The sequence below is a fragment of the Chanos chanos genome, chromosome 4 (genome assembly GCF_902362185.1).
Source record: "Chanos chanos chromosome 4, fChaCha1.1, whole genome shotgun sequence".
Taxonomy (NCBI): domain Eukaryota; kingdom Metazoa; phylum Chordata; class Actinopteri; order Gonorynchiformes; family Chanidae; genus Chanos; species Chanos chanos.
The window spans coordinates 46364171-46384726 of NC_044498.1; the positions used below are offsets into that span (position 1 = coordinate 46364171).

The window sequence follows — 20556 nt, forward strand, 5'->3', positions numbered from 1 at the left end:
TATTTAATACTTAGGACTATACCGTCTTTGTTATATAATTTAGTACTGAGAATTAGACCATCTTTGCTATATTAATTAATATTGAGGACTAAACTATCTTTGTTATATTATTTCATACTGAGGACTATATCATCTTTGTTATATTATTTAACACTGAAAACTATACTATCTTTGTTAAATAATTTAATACTAGGGACTATACCATCTTTGTTATATTATTTAATACTAACAACTATACTATCTTTGTTATTTAATATTGAGGACTATACCATCTTTTCTGTATAATTTAATACTGAGGACTATACCATCTTTGTTATATTATTTAATACTGAGAACTATACTATCTTTGTTATATTATTTAATACTGAGGACTATACCATCTTTTCTGTATAATTTTCAGTCAGGATAGTCATGAGCAGATAGAGGCTAAGCACATGGTAAGTGTTCATTTGCAAAAAAAAAAAAAAATCTTTTCAGTGTGTGTATGTGTATGTGTATGTGTTTGTGTATGTTTGTGTGTGTGTGTGTGTGTGTGTGTGTGTGTGTGTATGTTTGTGCGTATGTGTGCATAAGTGTGTGCCCTTGACTGTTACACAACGCAACAAAACTCTCATACAGGGAAAATTAAATTGCTCGGTTTAATTCAATTTGCAAGCTTTCACTTCATCTGGCTCAAGCATTCAGATGGCCCCTTTTCTTCAGGTACCACTGACAAAACCCATCTTTCTAATTGAGCCATCATTCATGATGATTCTGTGTGAGTGTGTGTGTGTGTGTGTGTGTGTATGTGTTGGCTGGACAAAAATAAAGCCATTGACAAAAGCGTCATCCACCTGCTAGTTTGTGCATGTCCAAATGAATGCGTATAGACTGTGCTGTCTACAACAAGTCAGATAATCTGAAGGCACATGACGTGGGTTTGCATCGTGTGTGTGTGTGTGTGTGTGTGTGTGAAGCATGTGACAGAGGCATTCATGCGCATGTACGTTTACTCTAAGTAAACTGTTTTATCCGTACCTTCCAGACAAAATGGTGGTTATTTTTTTCTGAAATTCATACAGAGACATTAGATCAGTTGTACACACAACCGTTCATTTTTTTTTCTCCCTCTGTCTATCCATCTTATACCGCTTCCTTCTTCTCTCTTTCTTGTTCTTCTCCTTCCTTGGAATCACACTGAGTGTGCCATGGAAGGAGAAGAAGAGACAGACTGAAATATAATCGGCAGACAGGTAGCCAAACGGTGAAGAAGGACAGGACACGAGTGAGAGAAAGGGAAAGAGAGAGTGAAGGCACTGTTCCAGTGAATCTAGACAAACACACAACACACTGTGGTTTATCTCCTCTCTGGTGACAGTGTCACCAGTGTCACTACCGTCTGCAGCGTGTGTGTGTGTGTGTGTGTGTGTGTGTGTGTGTGTGTGTGTCTGCTTGAGTTTTGACACTTGCAAGAGCCCTCTCGCAACTGGCTACCGAGTGGCTACTGAAGCACACGGACGCACACACACACACACACACACACACACACACACAAACACACACACTCATATACACACTCAGTTCTTTCTACACTTTATTACACTTACTATAAACACCATTAGAGAGCAGAAAATGAGAATAACCAGAACGACTGTACTCTCCTACCTTCCCCAACAGTCACAGCAGTGCAAGAAGCAAAGGGTTTTGTTTTTTTTTTTGGTTTTGGTTTTGGTTTTGTAAAAGCAATACAACATGAACTGTGGACTTTAAGCAAACATTTTTAGATCAGCCTTGTCTGAATGAAACCCTTCCAAAAGGCACTCCACTGTAACCTTGCTTTTCATTATCTCAAGTATAACTTAAAGGGAAAGTTCACCTTTTTAACCCGTCCACTGTTTGCCCACTTTAACTGATATCTCTGTACAATGAAATACCTAAATTAAGACTCAACTTACTTAAGTAAAAATAACTTGCTTCATAATTTAATTAAATATCATAAATAAACAAATTTTGTCTTCTGATATGTTCTTTCTGTAGACCAAAATTATCCATTGTTTTCATTTTGAAATCCAGAAAGTATTTGCGTTTGTGATTTGTCCAGTAAATGTATGAGTTTGTGATTTGTCCAGTTAGTGTATGAGTTTGTGATGTGTCCAGTAAATGTATGAGTTTGTGATTTGTCCAGTAAATGTATGAGTTTGTGATTTGTCCAGTTAGTACATGAGTTTGTGATGTGTCCAGTAAATGTATGAGTTTGTGATTTGTCCAGTAAATGTATGAGTTTGTGATGTGTCCAGTTAGTGTATGAGTTTGTGATTTGTCCAGTAAATGTATGAGTTTATGATTTGTCCAGTTAGTGTATGAGTTTGTGATTTGTCCAGTTAGTGTATGAGTTCGTGATTTGTTCAGTGATTGTATGAGTTTGTGGCCTGACCGAGTGAAAACTTAAACCCTCTGACATAAAGACCGGTGGGCAAAGATACAGCTTTCTCACCTCCGGTTAGAACAAGTCTCGAAATGTACAATGGAGTTCAATGGAGTTCAATGGAGTTCAATGGAGTTCAATGTCAAAACATCCACAGACCTGAGGGTGACTATAAATCTACTTGGTTGACGAATAATTCAAAAAAGAAATGAATATCAACAGATTTAAACAAACAAACAAACAAACAAACAAAAAAACAGTCCAAAGTACTGGCAAACATAAGGGAATGGTACAATGAGCCCATAGATTCACAATGCTGAGGCTTCTTTTTAAGACAACATTTCTATTGGTAAAACCTCAACAAAGGTGCTTTTCAGTAAAATTTCAGAGCAGCAACTGGGCAACGATACAGAAATGTCTAATGAAGATTTGTGGATCCCTTCAGCTTCAGTTCAGTATGAAGCTAAGTCATATGAATGTGTGTGTGTGTGTGTGAGAGAGAGAGAGAGAGAGAGAGAGAGAGAGAGAGAGAGAGAGGGAGTGTATGTGTATGTGTCTGCATGTGTGTGTGTATGTATGAGAGAGAGAGGGAAAGAGAAAGAGAGAGAGTGTGTGTGTGTGTGTGTATGTGCGTGTGTGTGTGTGAGAGGGAGAGACAGAGAAAGAGAGAGAGAGAGTGTGTGTGTATGTGTGTGTGTGTGTGTGTGAGAGAGAGAGAGACAGAGAAAGAGAGAGAGAGAGAGTGTGTGTATGTGTGCGTGTGTGTGTGTGTGAGAGAGAGAGAGAGAGAGACAGAGAAAGAGAGAGAGAGAGAGAGAGTGTGTGTGTGTGTGTGTGTGTGTGTGTGAGGGAAGAAGAGTGAAAAGAACACGGCTCTATGAGGACATCCACACTCCACAGACAAAAGTGCTCAGAGAGAGAGAGAGAGAGCAGTAGTGCAGAGAGCAGCTCTTTCATCTCCTCCTCTCTGACAGCAGAGTGGACCACTCTCCCACAGACTCATCTCCATACACACTCACATCCAATCTCAGCCCAAAACACTGTTCTCAGATCAGACAGAAAAGACATTCTGCCACCAAAACAGGTGGGAGGTGGACATCAGAGAGAGACCAAAGAAATACTTGATGAATTCATTTGGAATAACTGTTCTTGTGCATTTCATTAGTGTAATCATATATTACCCAAATCTAGATTAAAAACAATGTATCTCTTTTATATTTAATGTGGTTCATTCATTCAGTATTTGCAAACACCGTTGTGTGCCACCAAGATGTAAATGTTTGCCTCCAATTATTCTAAACTAGCAAGTTTGCTTAAATGTCTGGCTAATCATTAGCAAACCTACGCTAATATCTGAGCGTTATGTTGGTGAAAAAATTTTCCAGATGGAAAAAGGCACGAGCAGACAGACTGAGTTAGGATAGAATACGTGTGGGACGGGTTTCAAGGTGTCTGGGAACAGATCATTTTTCCACTTATGGAGGTGGAAGCGAGGGAAAATGTTCAGGGTTTGAGCGGCGGTTGAACAGAGCTCTCCTCAAGAGGCTACGTGCGTCTCTTGCTAGGTTTGTAATCTGTTAAATTAAAAATGAGACGGCGTTTATTTAACTGGCTCGGGTAACACAGCAGACATCACAGGTATCACTGTACACTCAGTAAAACCAGCATTTTGGGTTTTTTTTCTTCTAAAAAAAAGCCTTTTCTGTACTGAGGGTAAAAAAAAAAAAAGAAAGAAAGAAAAAAAAAAAAGCAATCACGCTGGATGGAAAAGTACAATCAGTTTCACATTTTGCTTGACAATTTCTCAGATGTCCCCAAGTTTCATGTACACCCTTCCCCATCCCACTCTATTTCTACAAAAAAAAAAAAAAGACTTTTTCCCTGCTGCTTGTAAGTGAGGTTAAGTCTGACCGCTATAAAGCTGAATCGTCATCGGTCTAAACAAAAACAAACAAACCTTTTCATTATTTTCCCTCTGAGTCATTTCATATGAGGAACGGAATAGTTACCATATAATTATAAAACGATTTCCATATTTTGATCCTGTATTTTGATGGAGAGGGTGACATCTCTGGCAGGTGACATCTTGTGGACTGTCAAAAGTCTGTGAGGCTGTTGCTAAGGACAGCTGCCAAAGTTCTAGCACAGACATCTGATCTCACAGATCCTGTGACTGTCCAAACAGTGGCACTGCACTTTCTCAAAACGTCACCATTTGATAGAACAATGTGAAGTTGATGGGCACAGTCATGGAAACCATTGTTCGAGAGAGAGAGAGAGAGAGAGAGAGAGAGAGAGAGAGAGTGACCCACTGTAGTATCGTGGTACAATAAAAGTTACAGCCAAATCCCTCATGTTGCGTATTGGAAGAACGGGCAGATGTAACACAGGATAATCTTTGTTTAAGGGAATTATAATTTTGTAAAAAGGGATTTATATGAAAATCTGGTTATTTGTAAGTGATGTGATGTGTATTATGTAACCACAGGGAATAATCTTGTTCATATATTTTTGGTCTTCAGTTACACACTGTACGGGGGTGTGTTGGTGTATTATTTAGAGAGTTGGGATGAAAATTGTAAAAAAAAAAAAAAAGAAAAGAAAAAAAAAAAAAGAAATTGAAATGCAATAAACGAATAATAAAAATTAATACCAGTCATCCAGCCATCAAATTCATATGAATATAGAGCAATCCACTGCCTTCCAATTCATGGAACATCATGTCTATGTGTAATCCTCTCTCTCTAACTACTAAAAGTATTATGTTAGTCAATAATAGTATGCTCAAACGGTGTCTCTCTCTCACACACACACACACATACACACACACACACACACACACACACACACACACACACACAAACAGTCAGGGCTTTCTGGATTCTGTTCGGCAATATCAGCCAACATACTGTACCCCTGAGTCACATGTCCACATAAAACGACCATAGAGTTTTTCCAGAGAACTACTTCAGAAGTCATTTAGCATTTGAAATCTGGGCCCGCGCACTGCTATTACTCTCCCTGAGCCGGACCCTCAGGTGTGTTCAGATGCAACGAAGCACAGGCTGCTCCATCTGGTGCGCCGTTGACCTCCAACTCGGTTTGGAGTTGGAACTGAAGGTGCAACACACCAAGCCCAGAGGACAGCTCAAGGATCAACCGCTGATGGCTCAGACTTAGCGTTGAGATAAAGGTCACCTCATCCTTAGCCAACGTTTCCAGAGAAAGCCGTCTGAGACAAAACAGATCTGAGTGGAGCTGACCTGTCTGAGAGAGAAACAAATCATTTACTGGTGGAAAGGAGCTTTGACTGTTGTGGTGATTTCTGTGACTCCAGCGTTGGGTCTGACTGACATGCTAGCACGCCGTCTCACACGTGCTCGCGTCGAAAAGGGCAAAAGCCGTGGCTCCCTTTAGACACGTGAGGGATTCGTTTAGGTGGACAGGTCCTCAACTGAACTCAAGACCTGGTCCTATAGAAGACAAAGCTATAGAAGAAGAGCTATACGAGGGGGACACTGAGAAGTATGTAAAAGCTAAAACAATACATAAACTGTGTAACTAGGTACGGTACGCTCAGATACGCGAAAATACTGTATGTGTGCCAATCAAGCTTGTTGCCATTCCGTGGGCAACAGCCACATCCAATTAAGAGCCAATGAGTTGAAAGCATTCCTGAAATGCATACCCATTATCTCTCTCACTGTTTCTCTCACAACACACCCACACACACACTCACTAAACCACAGATCACACAATTAGCACATGTCCTAGATGAACATGCAACGGAATGGATAATTTCATCAATGGCCATTACGGTAAATTCTATCTGGACATTTATTTAAAGAAAAAAATAAAATAAAATTAACAAAGACCACATGAGACAGGTTTGAATTTAGGTGAATCCTATGATCTAAAAAAAAAAAACTGATTCAGGATCAGTTTTCCACATTTAAAGTTTACCCTCTACCACTGCATAAAGAAGTACAAAGATAGACTTCCAGATGTGCATTTGAAGCATTTTCCACCTCAGTAAAGAGTCAGAGTCAGTCAGATACAGGCCAGTGAAAGTCTGAACATACATGGTAGCTTATCTCTTTATCAGAGACACTGCTCTCATTTCTTATCCCTTCTGGTTTCTTCTCCTCTAGTTTTCCACCGTATTTTATTCATAACTTGAGGAAAACATGCCTTATCTTCACATCATTTCACTGAAATGAATATTACTGTTCAGGCCAAAACAGCATAAATGTTCCTAACTTGAGCAAGTTTTACTAATCTCAACTTTATTCAGTAACATCATTTGCACACGTCAAACGAGGTGTCTAGGCCATAAGCCAAATGGCCACTTACTGAGTAGAATTTGGCCGGTTACTCTTAGATAGGACCGAATAGCAAAAACTCGCCGGACATTTCAAATAAACTTTTCAGGTTATTGTCTGAATAATATCATGGACATGTCCATCTGTGTTAATCTCTGTTAATCCAGTCGGACCACTGATTTTTTTTTTTTTTAACTGATGTCAGCGAATCAAAATGCTCTCCACAGCCCCTAGGGAGAATGAAAACAAGGTTACGTTCTTCCTAAAGGCTCATTCTATGTGAAATTGGACCCATAATATTTATGACCTCTGAGATTTTTCTGGAACATAGTAGACAGACACACAACATTGGTATCATTTAAATCCGTATAACATACTCAAAAAATACAGCAGCCATTTTGATAGTGAATGTTTTCTAAATAAATTAATAATTAAATATCTGTATCCTAGGATATCCTTCTTAATTATTCTTGCTTTTCAGTATGTTCTAAATATTGCATTTTTGCATAGCATACAAGACATTTTTGTCAAGGTTGAGAGTGCCCTGTTGAACCCCACGTAACCACTAACTACTTTTATCGCTTCGCTAAGTACGGCTAAACTTGCGGTACACTCTTACCAACAACATGACAACTGACTGCTTCACTCCAAACACTCTGACCCATTAAAGACCATGCAGCTGTTCTCGTGGGAGCTCATAAAATCTGATTGGTCCGTTTGATACTGAAATTAGGCCTTTATGAAGTGTGTCAATCACTCTATGAGTATGTCATAGACTGATCTCCGTTTCTGGTCTTCTGTCAGTACTGAGGATAACCTTAAAATTGAGGGGCAAAAATGCTGTGCGCAAACACAGCAGTGTCTGTAGTCTACGGTAGAACCTACTCAAAAACAACCTAAAATCACAGTTAGGCAGAGAGCAAACAATAAAGCGCACAAAAAAAAAGAAAAAAGAAAAACATTTGACGACAGTCTCTGTCCGCTTTGTCACCCTACACTTCCATCTTTCTCATTCTCTGCTGAGTAAGTACGAAACTGACAGTGTTATAACTCCCTCCCTCCGTCCCTCTCCCTCTCTCTCTCTCCATCCTTCTCCCATTCTCTCTCTCTCTGGGAAGTAAACGTGGGAGAGTGAAAACAGGAAGCGCAGGCTACCGTGTGACTCAAACGCACCGCTGGTATTTTTAGTCGAAGCCCTGCAGCCCCCCCGGCCCCCGTTTCCTCCGGGCCACGAAGAGGACACCGCTGTCCGCTCCTCTACACAACCTCCCACCCCCCCACCCCCCCGACAACTCTTCAACCTCCCCACCCCCGGGAAACGAGGTCACGCCAAGAAAAGGTCCTGTCACGCTCCAGCCTTCACATCTCTCTGCATCTGTCAATAGCAAGGCCGTGCGCTGTGGCATCTCTGGGCGTATAAATACCCGCGCGACGCTGTCCGCAGTCCGCAGTCCCCATGCAGCACCTGCGCCGCAAAGAAATGACCCAGAAACACGTCCGCCGCCGCCGGGCCCTCCCGACGCGGCCCGGCCGTGCCCGCCCCGCTTTTGGTAGGCGCACGCCACGGGAAAAGACAAGAACCGAGCTCGTCAGATCGGAGACGAAAAAGAGGCACGCGCGCTCTGGCCCGATTCCAAATCCTTTGCAGAATCCATACTGTCATCTGCAGCGTTACGCTGCACCTCTGCAGTGTTTGATTTGGATCGGTGCCATCCAGGATGTGGTGGTATGTGCAATAAGAACGTTTTTCAGAGCTCGATATCTCGCGCTTCTTTTAGACACGCAACGCTCCGAGAGAGCGCGAGAGCGTGTTTAAACTCAGGGATTTTCTAGTTTCATCATCAAATACTCGGGCAACCGCAATGGTCCTCCTAAACTGAGTTTTGGTTCATCATAAACCAATATTTAATGTTCTTTGCCAAAATATCAATTTGCTGATGACTAGTATCTTAGGAGGAGTAAGTGGCCGAAGATGGGGTGGGGGGAGGTCGGGGGGGTGGGGGGGTGGTGGTGGGGGGGGGGCAGTGTCTTTGCTGGCGTGGGACAGGGGGGATGCAGCAGTCAGAGGTCTCTCTGATGTTGACTCCATTGTTCACACAGCCTGCCAGCCTACGTCACAGCCTTGAGACTAAAGGATTGGCTGTGACACTAGATAAAAAGATACAGTCTACTCTTTATCGCCTCACCTACACAACCTCACCGTGCTGATCATAACAAACGTGCACATGCACGGGCGTGCGCACACGCGCACACTCACACACGCACGCTTGTACGCACACACATATATACACATGCACACGCCACACGCAGACACATGCACACACATTTACACACGTACACACATACAAATATGCACACACATACACAGATACAGGCACACACACACATGCACACACACCCTGAGAAGCCATGTGTCGCATAACGTCAAGTGGAGGAGCGCTCACCTGCCCGACAGGTCTAAGACAAACACTCAGAGAACAGATATTCAAACATTCAAAACACACGGCACTCATACTCAGGTGGAGTCTAACAAAAACAAACTGAGGTACACAGTTCATCTCACAATATCAAAAAAAAAAAAAAAAACCCAGCACTACAGCGTCTTACGAGGAAACGTTAATTAGAGACAGACAGAAACCTGTCATCCTAAACTGTACCATATTTTTAGGTGTGGACATATCATTATTATTATTAACAGGTAATAGCAGTCCTTAGTCTGTAATGGCATCCACGTAAAAAAAAAAAGACTAAAAGGCTCCTGAGGAAAACCGTGTAATTGCTCTCTGTTTTTATAAAAGATAAAAAATTATACGTACAAAAACAAAAATCATATATGTACAGCACATGATACAAAAAGATGGATTAAATCGTAATTCGGACCTCAGCCTGTTAATTACCGAGATTACATGCACATGTGAAATTGAGCATAACTGTGGTGTCGTTGCTGTCTGTCTGTCCTGTCGGAGACTGTAATTTTCCCTGACTAACAATTAACCACTATGGGTCAATTGTTAACATGCTAGTCTCCTTTAGTCTTCTTTGCTATTGTACTGCACTGCATCTTAATGCTCAGAGCCCCTCACTGATCCAGGATCTGTTCTGCTGTTTCATTATGTATGAGGTGGTCTTCTGCAGTTTTACCATTTCCGGTATCAAACTGAACTGTTATTCCTGCCAGCGAACTGATCCAGGGTCAGAGTTATGTCTTTGATCAGGCAGGACAGGCTTCGGATCACAAAGAGAAGGCAGGGGGTATAAAGACGCACGCGAGCGCTAAAACGGAGCCAAGCTGAAACCAAAAGAGAACAGTGTGCAAAGTGCTGACATGTCTTGGAGATTAACACTGATGAAAATAGTCCCTGTTTTACTGTCACCACCAGGCTAGAGAACACCAAACAAAGCAAGCTGAGCAGAGAGCAGCCATCAGAAACAATTAGAGCAACCAACTCCTTTTACACTTGCCTGTCAGTGCACTGAGTGCAGAGAGAGAGAGAGAGAGAGAGAGAGAGAGAGAGAGAGAGAGAGAGAGAGAGAGAGAGAGAGAGGAGGAGGACATTGTTATGGCAGCTTTACTATGTTGAGGACCTGTACAGTGTTGCCAACACAACATATTATCATTGTCTCCATCCTAGACAAAGGAATGACACCCTAGACTGGGTCCAGGAGGGGAATGGAACAGTTTATTCCATAAAGAACGCAGACGGAAGAGACACAGAGACAAGAGAGTCATAATTAGCGACCAACTTTCTCTCCCTTTTCTTTTTTCAAACTAATACTCCACTTCCCAACCACCAGTTTATCCACGGAGAACCAACAGCGAAGAGTGCCCCGGAAACTCCCTCTCCGAACGCGCGTGTCATTACTCATATACTTTTTTTTTTTTTTTGTTCCCATAGTAAACTTGAATGAGGGCATACAGGTAAGAAGGCACAGACGCTTATTTAAATGAAGATTAGGCCCATCAGAGGCTGAGTAAGACTTGTATAATGGAGGCAAGCCTGTCAAGACACGTCTTGTCTCCCTGGAACGATCAGTCACATTTCCCCACCTTTTCCTGAAAACAATTCCGTTTTGAACCAGTCTCAGAGGAGAGACACTGACTCGGGACCTCATTGTCCTTAAAACCCTCGGAGCAAAAAAAAAACAAAACTACGTGTTACTACCTGAGCTAACACGCCCACCACTCCTGGGTTTTGGCGGGAGCCCTGCATACTTTTCTGATCCATTTCTTCTTGGGTTTTTGAAGGAGGTTTGCATTAGCAAAAGTTCTGTTTAACAGCGGGCGTTTAAGGGAAAACCCTTTTTCGGCACCAAGAAATGACACCTTAGTTCTGTACTCCATATTCCAAGACCGTTTCCACAAAAAAAAAAAAAAAAAAAAAAATCTTTTCAGGGAGGCTAGCCATTTCTCAGAGTATTATTACATAACTTACTGGCAGAAGAGGTGGTGTGTGAGAGCTGTGTAAAACGTATTTTTAAGCGTTTGAAGAAAAAAGTCTGAAACGACCTCATTACGTAGATTCAAAATTCGCTGGGCGTGTCGGCATGTACGAGGTGAAGCTATGGTCGTGTACTGATATTACATTTTGGACACAGCAATTATCATCCTGGGCTTAATGATCTGGGTTTTGTTATTTTTTGGTTTAGTTAGGGGTTTTTTTTGTTTGTTTGTTTGTTTTGTTTGATTTTTACAAATCCAGAATGTTTCAGGGTTTGAGGCATTTTGAAAAAGTTCAGTTTGTGCAAGTGCTTTTATTCCAAAACGTTTGCACGTCACAGATCAACGTCTGCTCAAAACAAGCAAATTAATTTTGACGCTATTAAAATTCATGCGCATGGCATCACTCTGTCGAATGGCTAAAGTTACATCTGTAAGTATTAACAGATATTGATTACTTATTAAACTTTTACTGGAGGCAGACTGTGCAGCCTTAAGGCTGAGTGAGGACAGAGAGAGAGAGAGAGAGAGAGGAGCAGACACAGCCTAAAGGCAGAAGAGAAACATGGGGGGAAAGATTCTGCCAGTCCTACCCCCACCCCATCAGAGTCTGAAGTTTACACAGCCGGGCGATCTCACGCTTTGTGCCTCCAACAGGCTCTACTATGGAGCCCTAAGTGAAAGCAAATGGAGATGAAACACTCCCCACAAAGACAGCCGAGGATGAACAACATTAAGCTGCAACCCTGTTAAAAAACATAGCGCAACATGCGAGGCTATGATCAAAGGAAACCATTGTCTAAATGCTGAAAGTATATGAAAGCCTCTGTGTGTGTGTGTGTGTGTGTGTGTGTACACACGTATGTGAGTAATCCACGAGTTAAAAGGAGCAGTGCTTTGCTCATGTCAACTTGAGGAAAGCATTGACCAAACTTCTATAAATCATCTTGCGTTTACCTTCACATCGAACACATGCATACATATGCAGTCATACACATGCGGTCACACACAAACACACACACACTCTCACATGCACACGCACGCACACACATGCACATGCACACACATGCACATGCACACACACACACACACATTGCTCCCAAATTACGCAAGCACTGACTGCTTGCTCATGAGTCACACCAATCTGTAACTCTGTGCACATCTGTCCCACAGACACACAAACACCCCTTAACAATTACTAGCAAGGAATTCTGTCTGCCTGAGTTTTCTAGGCAGAGACGGACCAGACTGTAAAGATACGATCTACCAAGCATCTCACAGATAACACAATATACATTCCAAGTTATTATCCAAATATTCTGTTTGATAAGACAACTTTCATAAACAAAGTTTCTATGCGATCACAATCCAAAAGGATTCACCCGGAGGCGCAGAACATAGTCTGATTCATTTGACCGCTGTTAATATGGATCAACCGCTAATGTGAGGTTGAGAGCTAGACTTAGAAAGTGATGCAATATCTGGGAGCTTTTCTGACTTGAGGTCAGCTCCTTCACTTGAAGGGCTTGCTTAATGCTTTAACACCCGACTCGCTCCTTTTGTATGTGTGCCGTAATCGTTAGCACTGTATAAATGCATTAATAAATTATTCATTCACCTTTTTAAGAATAGAAGAAGTCAAAGAAGCTTTAGAGCCTTATGTTGAGCAAACAGTAATGCCTCTTTAGTGTAAGGCATTGGTGGATCTCAGCCAGTGGAACACAATCATGTGCGTCTGGAGAGACAGTCACAGTGGACCTCTCTCTGATATAATTAAAAAAAAAAAACAAAAAAAAACAACAACATCAGAGCGCAAGGATTTCAGGTACAAAAGCAGAGATGGAGAAGTGAGAGAGGGGCCGGTGAGAGAGAGAAAAAGAGAGAGAGAGAGAGAGAGAGAGAGAGAGAATGTGTTTCTGTGTGTCTGTGTGTGTGTATCTGTGTGTCTGTGTGAGTGAGTGTGTTCATGTGTTTACATGTACTGGTAGGTCAGACCAGGACAGCCTGGTTGTACATGCAAGGAGAACCGCTCTGGCTTTCTCCCAACGTAACATAGCCCAATCTTCAGTCCACTCTAGGATGATAATGAGGTGGCAGCCAGGCTGTACAAAGCCTTCAAGGTCCCCATAATGGATCTGATGGAGGCACATCAATAATTCAAATCCTTGTCTCCCCCTGACAACAAAAGACCAGTGCAGCTTCCAGGCCTGGAACATGTCTGTGGCCCAGCTCTGCCATTTACTACACACGCGCGCGCGCGCGCGCACACACACACACACACACACACACACACACACACCACTGCCACACTGGGTTTTAAAAGGAGATGGTTCTCTTGGTCTTCAAGATGTTGCTTTTTTGAGAAGATCTGTGATGTTGCCACAATTCAGGTTAAAGCTGTGCACTGATCAGTGGTAAAGGATATATTTTCATTTGACTTTGTTTCTACTCTGCAAAAAGGGGATCATAGAATCAAACAGAGGACAATCAATAAAACTGAGACAATCTTATCCAAAAGCACATTTATAGCAATCTTACTATTCACTAGGATTTTGAAGAAAGCATTCCCTCTGACGTCAGCAGAAAAATGCATCTGAGGTGAATGTGAAAAAGTGAAAGTAAGGTTTAGACAGTGATCCATGTTTTAACCCAGGGTGTTGTCCTGGTGGTTGTCTAACGTTTGAACCGCTAGAATATTATAACTAAAAAAACATTTCTGGACAATGGCTGCCTCAACAGATAAACTGACAAATAAATAAAGAGAATTCAAAATTTCAGTGCAATGTAGCTTTACACACATGATGATCAGTCGATAAAAGTTCAGAATATCGTTTCTTAATTTACGGAGACTTTTGGTCGCTTCAAACATGTTTGAATTAACGGACTTTTCTGGTTTGCCTTGCAGCTGATTGCACCAACTGTAATAAGTTTCATAAGCGTCACAGGTTCTGCGTACAACTCTCGTCTATCATTTTAAAGGTTTGCCAACGTTCAGCAGTCAAAGCCACACAGAACAAGGGTATTACATACACTGAAGTTACTCAAAAACTGTTCAAATAACTCGAAAAAATGTGAGGCATCGGACTGCCTTAAAAAGATTGCATGACAAAAACTCAACATTTTTCCACTGAACAGCCAAGACTGTAAAAAGCCATGCACTGTCTATTTTAGTCATGGTTACTTCATTTTGCAAGGCAATAAATTGCCTCAATTTTTCTGAACTATCCTATTTTTGTGTGTTTGCTTTCACTGTATTCTGTATGATGTTAAGATCATAAAAAGCAGAGGAGGACAAAAAAAACAAAAACAAAAAAAAAAAAACCAAATATTTGCCAAGGTTGCTAAAAAAAAAATCTGACGAATCCAAAATCCAAGAGCGAGATCTGTCCCCAAATCAGCTGTTAAAGGTTATGAGTTGTCTGAGGTACTCAGACCATGATAAGTGCCTCTTATTTCTCATTATTACTGTTTGATGCTGATTATTAGCGTTCTCCATTAAAAGATCCAGTTTCAGCAGAATGGGGCGGGGAGGGCATTTCCACAAATAATGCACAAAAGAGCCCTTTCCAGTAAGAGTGTACTCATATTGAATCACTGACACAGAACAAGGATAACACAGCACAAGGACAACAAGTAATGGCAGTTTGTATTGTCTACCTCTTGGAATACGTGTGAAAGATATTGTAATACATTTTATGGAAAAAATGACAGATGAAAAGTTTAAGTTTATACAAACTGCTAAATATGCTATTTCAAAGCAATAAACATATGTACAACTGATGCAAAGGTTACAGTACCTCTTGATTTGGGATCAAATGCAGAAGATATTTTTATGTCCAGAAATATATCTGGATTAACAGATATTTTAACTTTTCTAAGTATTTAGGAATATTTATACTCACAAATTCTACTTATAACTACATTATAAGCGTAGAAATCCACAGCTGCTCTGAACCACACTAAACCGTCACATACAGTGAGAGAGTTCATGCTGAAGACGGCACTGATAATACTAAGAAATAAAAATTGCGTGAGTAGTTTCTACTTCGTTCACAGGCCGTAGCTCCAACCACAAACCCAACAGGTCCAGCTCTGAACAGTTCTGAGATGGGAGTTATTAATCTCTGGGTACAGGAATGTCGTATGGAAAACATATGCCCTTGCCCAGCGTTCTTCCAACTTGTAACGCTCTTTAATTGTCCTGTTTATGAAATGTGCAATACAGGTTTGCTTGTCCTGAACATTCTACATCAGATTACTGCGTGAGTGCACTCTGCAATGGAAATGGCCCTTAGCTGCTGCAAGGAATATTTATGACAGGCCCTGAGCCTTCTGCACTGTCTCTATGCAACCAGGTTATCTGAGCATTGATCAGAGGCCTTTGCTGCTATAACGATGCAGGTGGCATCACAAGAAAAAAGGATCAGTACCATACACACCTGCACGTCTCATAACTGATGGCAGAGAATAATAATGGCCTGTTGTATGCATCTTACCTACAAGGACATGTTTTGTTATGTTTTGGAAAAATGGCAAGCGTGTTTTTAGCTGGAATTTATTCAGGCTCTTAAAATAAGACGAAGAAATATTTGTTCCATGATGGTTTTGGACACGATAACACAGAACAAGTTAACCAGACACCATCAGCATAACAGTACCTAATTATATGACATTATCTACATGCCCCGCTTCAAGGATGAGATAAGAGCAAGAGGACATACCCAGTTCTCGAAGTGTTTGCTACCATTCTGCAGCAGGTCTTCAAACTGAATGATGCAGTTAGCCACAAAGTCGTCATATCCAATAGGGGCGTCGTGGAAGACCGACAGTTCAATTTTCCGTCCGTCATGCACCTCTGTCACAAACTCATCGTGCCACGCAGGACTGTTGGTTTTCTGTTTCGTGGACGTTTGGCCCACTCGTGAATCATCCACGTTTAGGGCAATATATGTGTCCAGAAGGAAAGTCTGTGTCTTTGGGCCAACTGCATGCCTCAAAGACCAGGCTGTCGGCTTCAAGTCCACAGCCTCGCAAATCTTTATCTTCAACAGACCATTAAAAACCACCATGGCGTATGATATATGCTTTCTAGATTATACTTAAAACAAGAGATGGTGTTTGTAATATTTTCCTTGATTCCAGCCACCTCGACAGTCAGTAAATTATTTAGTTAGTGTGTAGTAGAGTCGGTGTACCTCACTGAGTACCACAGTTTATCCTGTGTAAAAGCTTCCTTCGTTGCTCTCGCGATTCTCAGTGCATATGCCTCCGACGGAAAATAACGGCGAAAAGTCGTTTGCTCTTAAACTCTTAAACTTACAGATTCCGTGCAAAGTATTCTTCTTGAAATGGTCCAAACAGATTGAAAGAGCTTATTTTAGGTTTCCTACCGTTGCTGTGCGCCACGACAGCACACATTTGTTGTTAAAGCTGAAGGAACATCACTCCCAAAGAAAAATAAATGTAACACACTGAGCGAAAAAATGAAAGAATAGTTACACCGTAGCAGCAGAGACACAACCAGCACTCCACACTTCAGTGCTCTGGAGCAAAATATGCTAGAGCTGGACCTCCTTAGGAGCAACACTCCTCTCATGAAGCACACTTATTTCTCCTTTCGATGGGGCACGGGATGTCCTCAGACTGTTCTCCGTGCATTTGGGACGTTTTTTGTAGGCTAATTCAGAGTAGTTCAAACAAGGAGGATGGGTCAAATGTGACTGCCGAATGTTTTTTCTTTCGGATTCCGTACGCTCTTCAACCATCCAGTCTGTTTTCTTGCCGTCAGTGCTCAATTTCCTGCAGACCTGCCTCTTTTTTTTCCCCCGAACTGTCTAAACGCTGGTGCAGGAAATGCGCAAAACACGTCAGTTTCGCGGAGCCGCGCCGCGTCTGGTCTGTGCCAGATGAGCGAGTGCAGCATGTGGTCTAGCAGTGCACGGCTGTCAGAATGGAAGCTTGTCCTATTCAGGAATGAGACTGATCAGGTGTGTGTTGGAATATTCGCTTATCGCAGCTAGCTTTTGTTGTACCAACTTATTTTTCATGAACTCAGACCCAGACAGAATACAATACTGCTATATCAGGGTCAGTGATAAATGGCAAGCTTTTACGAAGATTGTGAACGTAGATAGATTTACGAGTTGGAATGAGGTGCAATACAAGGATGTAACAATTTTTGACTAGCTTGATCTTCGTGAGTAGCACACAAAAATCGATCCCTTCATTGGATTCGAATAATACAATAATTTGTCGCCGTCATTGATATTGCTTGACCATTTTCCGTAAAGTATTTGCATTAAAAGACATTTACACTAATATGCGGTTTCATGTGTTAACAGTGCATGGATTCGAAGAACATAATTATGACATTTATTATTTGCCCTGCCCTTACAGTCAAGTGGTGTGGCTGCCATGTTGAATTCTGAGACTTGACCAGTCTCACACAAGGTGCTATAGGTCTATTTGCATATTAAACATTAGCCAGCGAATTAGTGGAATATATTCTGTGCAATAAGATAAAATGCCTTCCTCGCCGCTATAAGTTACTAGATGTAACTGGTCATGACACAAAACAAAAAGATATAACTCATCGTATATTACGGATGAATCTATGATTTGCCAGTATAGTGGAGTAAAATATCATATTACTGTATATGAGTGCATGATAAAGTATGGTAATCCTGGTTCGTACACTGCATTAGTTCATCTGAAACGCCATCTTGTGAGTGGAATTCTAATTACACAATTTGCAATATACAAGCGAGAAGGCACGGAGGCCAGCGTCCTCACACTTTACAGCTGGTCACCCATCCCCTATTGCGCTTTTGTCTATCTAAAGAAAAAGCTCTATCCTTTAATGTAACAAACTCTTTTGCAGGCACCATATGTTCAATCGAAGATATGCGACAGATATTATTTGTGGTACTCTCTGCGGGCTCTACACGTAGGCTAATGTTGAAGAACAAGGCACATGAGTGAACAGCTATAGCTGGACAAATGCGTCTGTTGTCGGTCATTTCCGAATCACTGTGACAAACGAACCGACTTGTATCACAAAATTAGCAGAACCAAACACGACAAGTGCATTACAGGCTTGACTAATTGAATACTACGAGAGAAACTGCCAGCTGCCTCGCCGAAGGACACCAGGTGTTGTTCATGCTGAGAAACATGTCAGTGTAGTTTTTCAGTGTTGTCTACACATTACACAGTCGTGGCATTGCATATTAAGTTATCCATTGCAACATTTCTGTAAAATTCTTGATGCCAACAGAGCATAGCTGGGAACAGTTTAATTCGGTTGGTTTTATTCAAGTTCCAACTTTCCCAATAAATTCAGAGCTATTTGGGCACATATATTATGTGCTGAACTTTGTTATGATGATGATGATGATGATGATGATTATCATTATTCGTTTAAAATACCAGTATATGTTTCTGACATACACTCTCAAACCCACTAGATGGCAGTCTGTACACTTACACAAAGCAAATTCGGAGAAAATTCTGGAGGTCATTTGACCAAACTAAAACATCCAGGTGGCTGCTTTTTTACCATTAAGTTTTTAGCATCACCCTTTCTAACTCGGTGTATCTATGTGATCTGATTAAATTGCACATGGAGATGACTGAGAGACTATAGCCTTATTTACAGTGTATTTCTTGTCCATGGTTTACAATGCTCATGTACTAAAATGGAGCATTCAGGTTTTTTAGGCTCCAGTATTTATCCTGTGTCAGACTAGGCACAAATGTAAAAATTCATGTAAAAATGTTTCACACTTCACAGGAAACGTTATAATGTCATGGCTGTTCCATTTGAATTAAAGTGATTAGAGACATCACTTCACTTTGAGCTTTATAGCCAGTGATTTTGTGAATATACATAGGGTATGATGGGAACAGTAAATGTTTGCGTGTGTGTGTGTGTGTGTTCATTGTGTGCTCACATGAAAACTGGTATTGTTTTAGATACATTCCCAGAGGCTAGATCCTTCTGAGAAAGCCCTTATGACCAGTTCCTGTGGCAACATGAGTCAGTGCATTTACTGGATTACTACAGCTCAGGATTCAAGAGAAAAGAGACTAAGCAAGACAGTAGTCCTCTTATTCTGCTGAGTGAATCAGTGGTTAACGAGGATAGCTACTGTGTTGCTAATTTGGTTAGGGGGTGTCACTGCTTGATTGAAAGCCCTTGGTGTCCATCTCTAAACTAATCCAGTTAGGACCATATTTGTCCACATATTGTTCACATTATTGAGAAAACAAAGCTAAAGATAGAATGCTGAGAGAGATTAGTTCTCCAGTTCTGGTCATTCAAAATTATAACTGTTTTATCATTAAAATTGTAGTTGATATTCGTCATGACTACTAAAATAGAATTTAAAAAAAAAAATGAAGTTGTAAACTCTGCCATATGCTACACTACATACGTGATAATGCCATATTACATTTTTGTATGACAGAATACCTAAAATAGCCTCTATTATGGACTAATATACCTACCCATATCTGTGAAACCATTCTCAAATGATGATGATGATGACTATTATTATTATTATTGTTGTTGTTGTTGTTATTGATTTCTCATTGGTGTTAAAACATACAGACATTCAAGCTTAAGTCATGGGAGCTCTCACAGTAAAGAGAGGGAGAAGCAGTTCACTGTTTTGTTTTGTTTTTTCAGCACGAACTTGCAAGAAAAAGTAAAGATGACAGACAGTGGAAAAATGTTCATTTTTATATCTTTCATGTATCTCTCCAACTATCATTCAACACTGGCTTGCTGCATGGTTTTCTGAGAGCTCAACTTACAAAGTCTGGGCCACATTAGTTGAGCAAATGACATGTGCTGAGCTTGAATAGTGAATTTGTTTAGCTGTGTGATTTCCCTGGGGCTGATTTACAGCCACCCACCATACAAGTCAAAGGCACTTCGCTCACACTACATTGTCCCACATGATCCTAGCATGCAGACAAGCTCCAAATGATGACATCGGCAGTAGGAGGAAGAATAAATGCTCCTTTGAGAGATTTGATGATGTGGGGTTTATAAGTATGTGGGCTCTGTTCAGCGAGAGGAGAAAAGCCCATTTTGGGATTACTGGGGGTCATAAGCTTACTTCATCCCACCCCAAGATGCCAGTGTCCATATTAAAGTTAAATGTCACAGAGACTGCTTTCAGGGGGTGGGCAGTTCCTAAAAAAGACAACATGGAACAATGCCTCTTTGTATGTAGATGAATCGTTATGAAACGCACTTCTGTTTGGTTAAGAGGCCTGAGTTTATCTCTTCTTCACATTTAATGAATAAAATTTTGATACTTTAAATATTTTTTATCAACATTTAACTTCTTGCAAATACACATGTTCTCAACTCATAATAGCTC

General features: G+C 41.1%; 1 protein-coding gene across 1 annotated transcript in view; it reads right to left on the bottom strand.

Annotated features, from left to right (window-relative positions):
* prkceb (protein kinase C, epsilon b) overlaps positions 1 to 16233 on the bottom strand; it is a 63950-nt gene extending 47717 nt beyond the window's left edge. The window contains exon 1 of the mRNA XM_030770432.1: positions 15886 to 16233. Coding sequence (XP_030626292.1) covers positions 15886 to 16233 — 348 coding nt within the window. The remainder of the gene's footprint in view (positions 1 to 15885) is intronic.
* Between the last annotated feature and the right edge of the window lie 4323 nt (positions 16234 to 20556).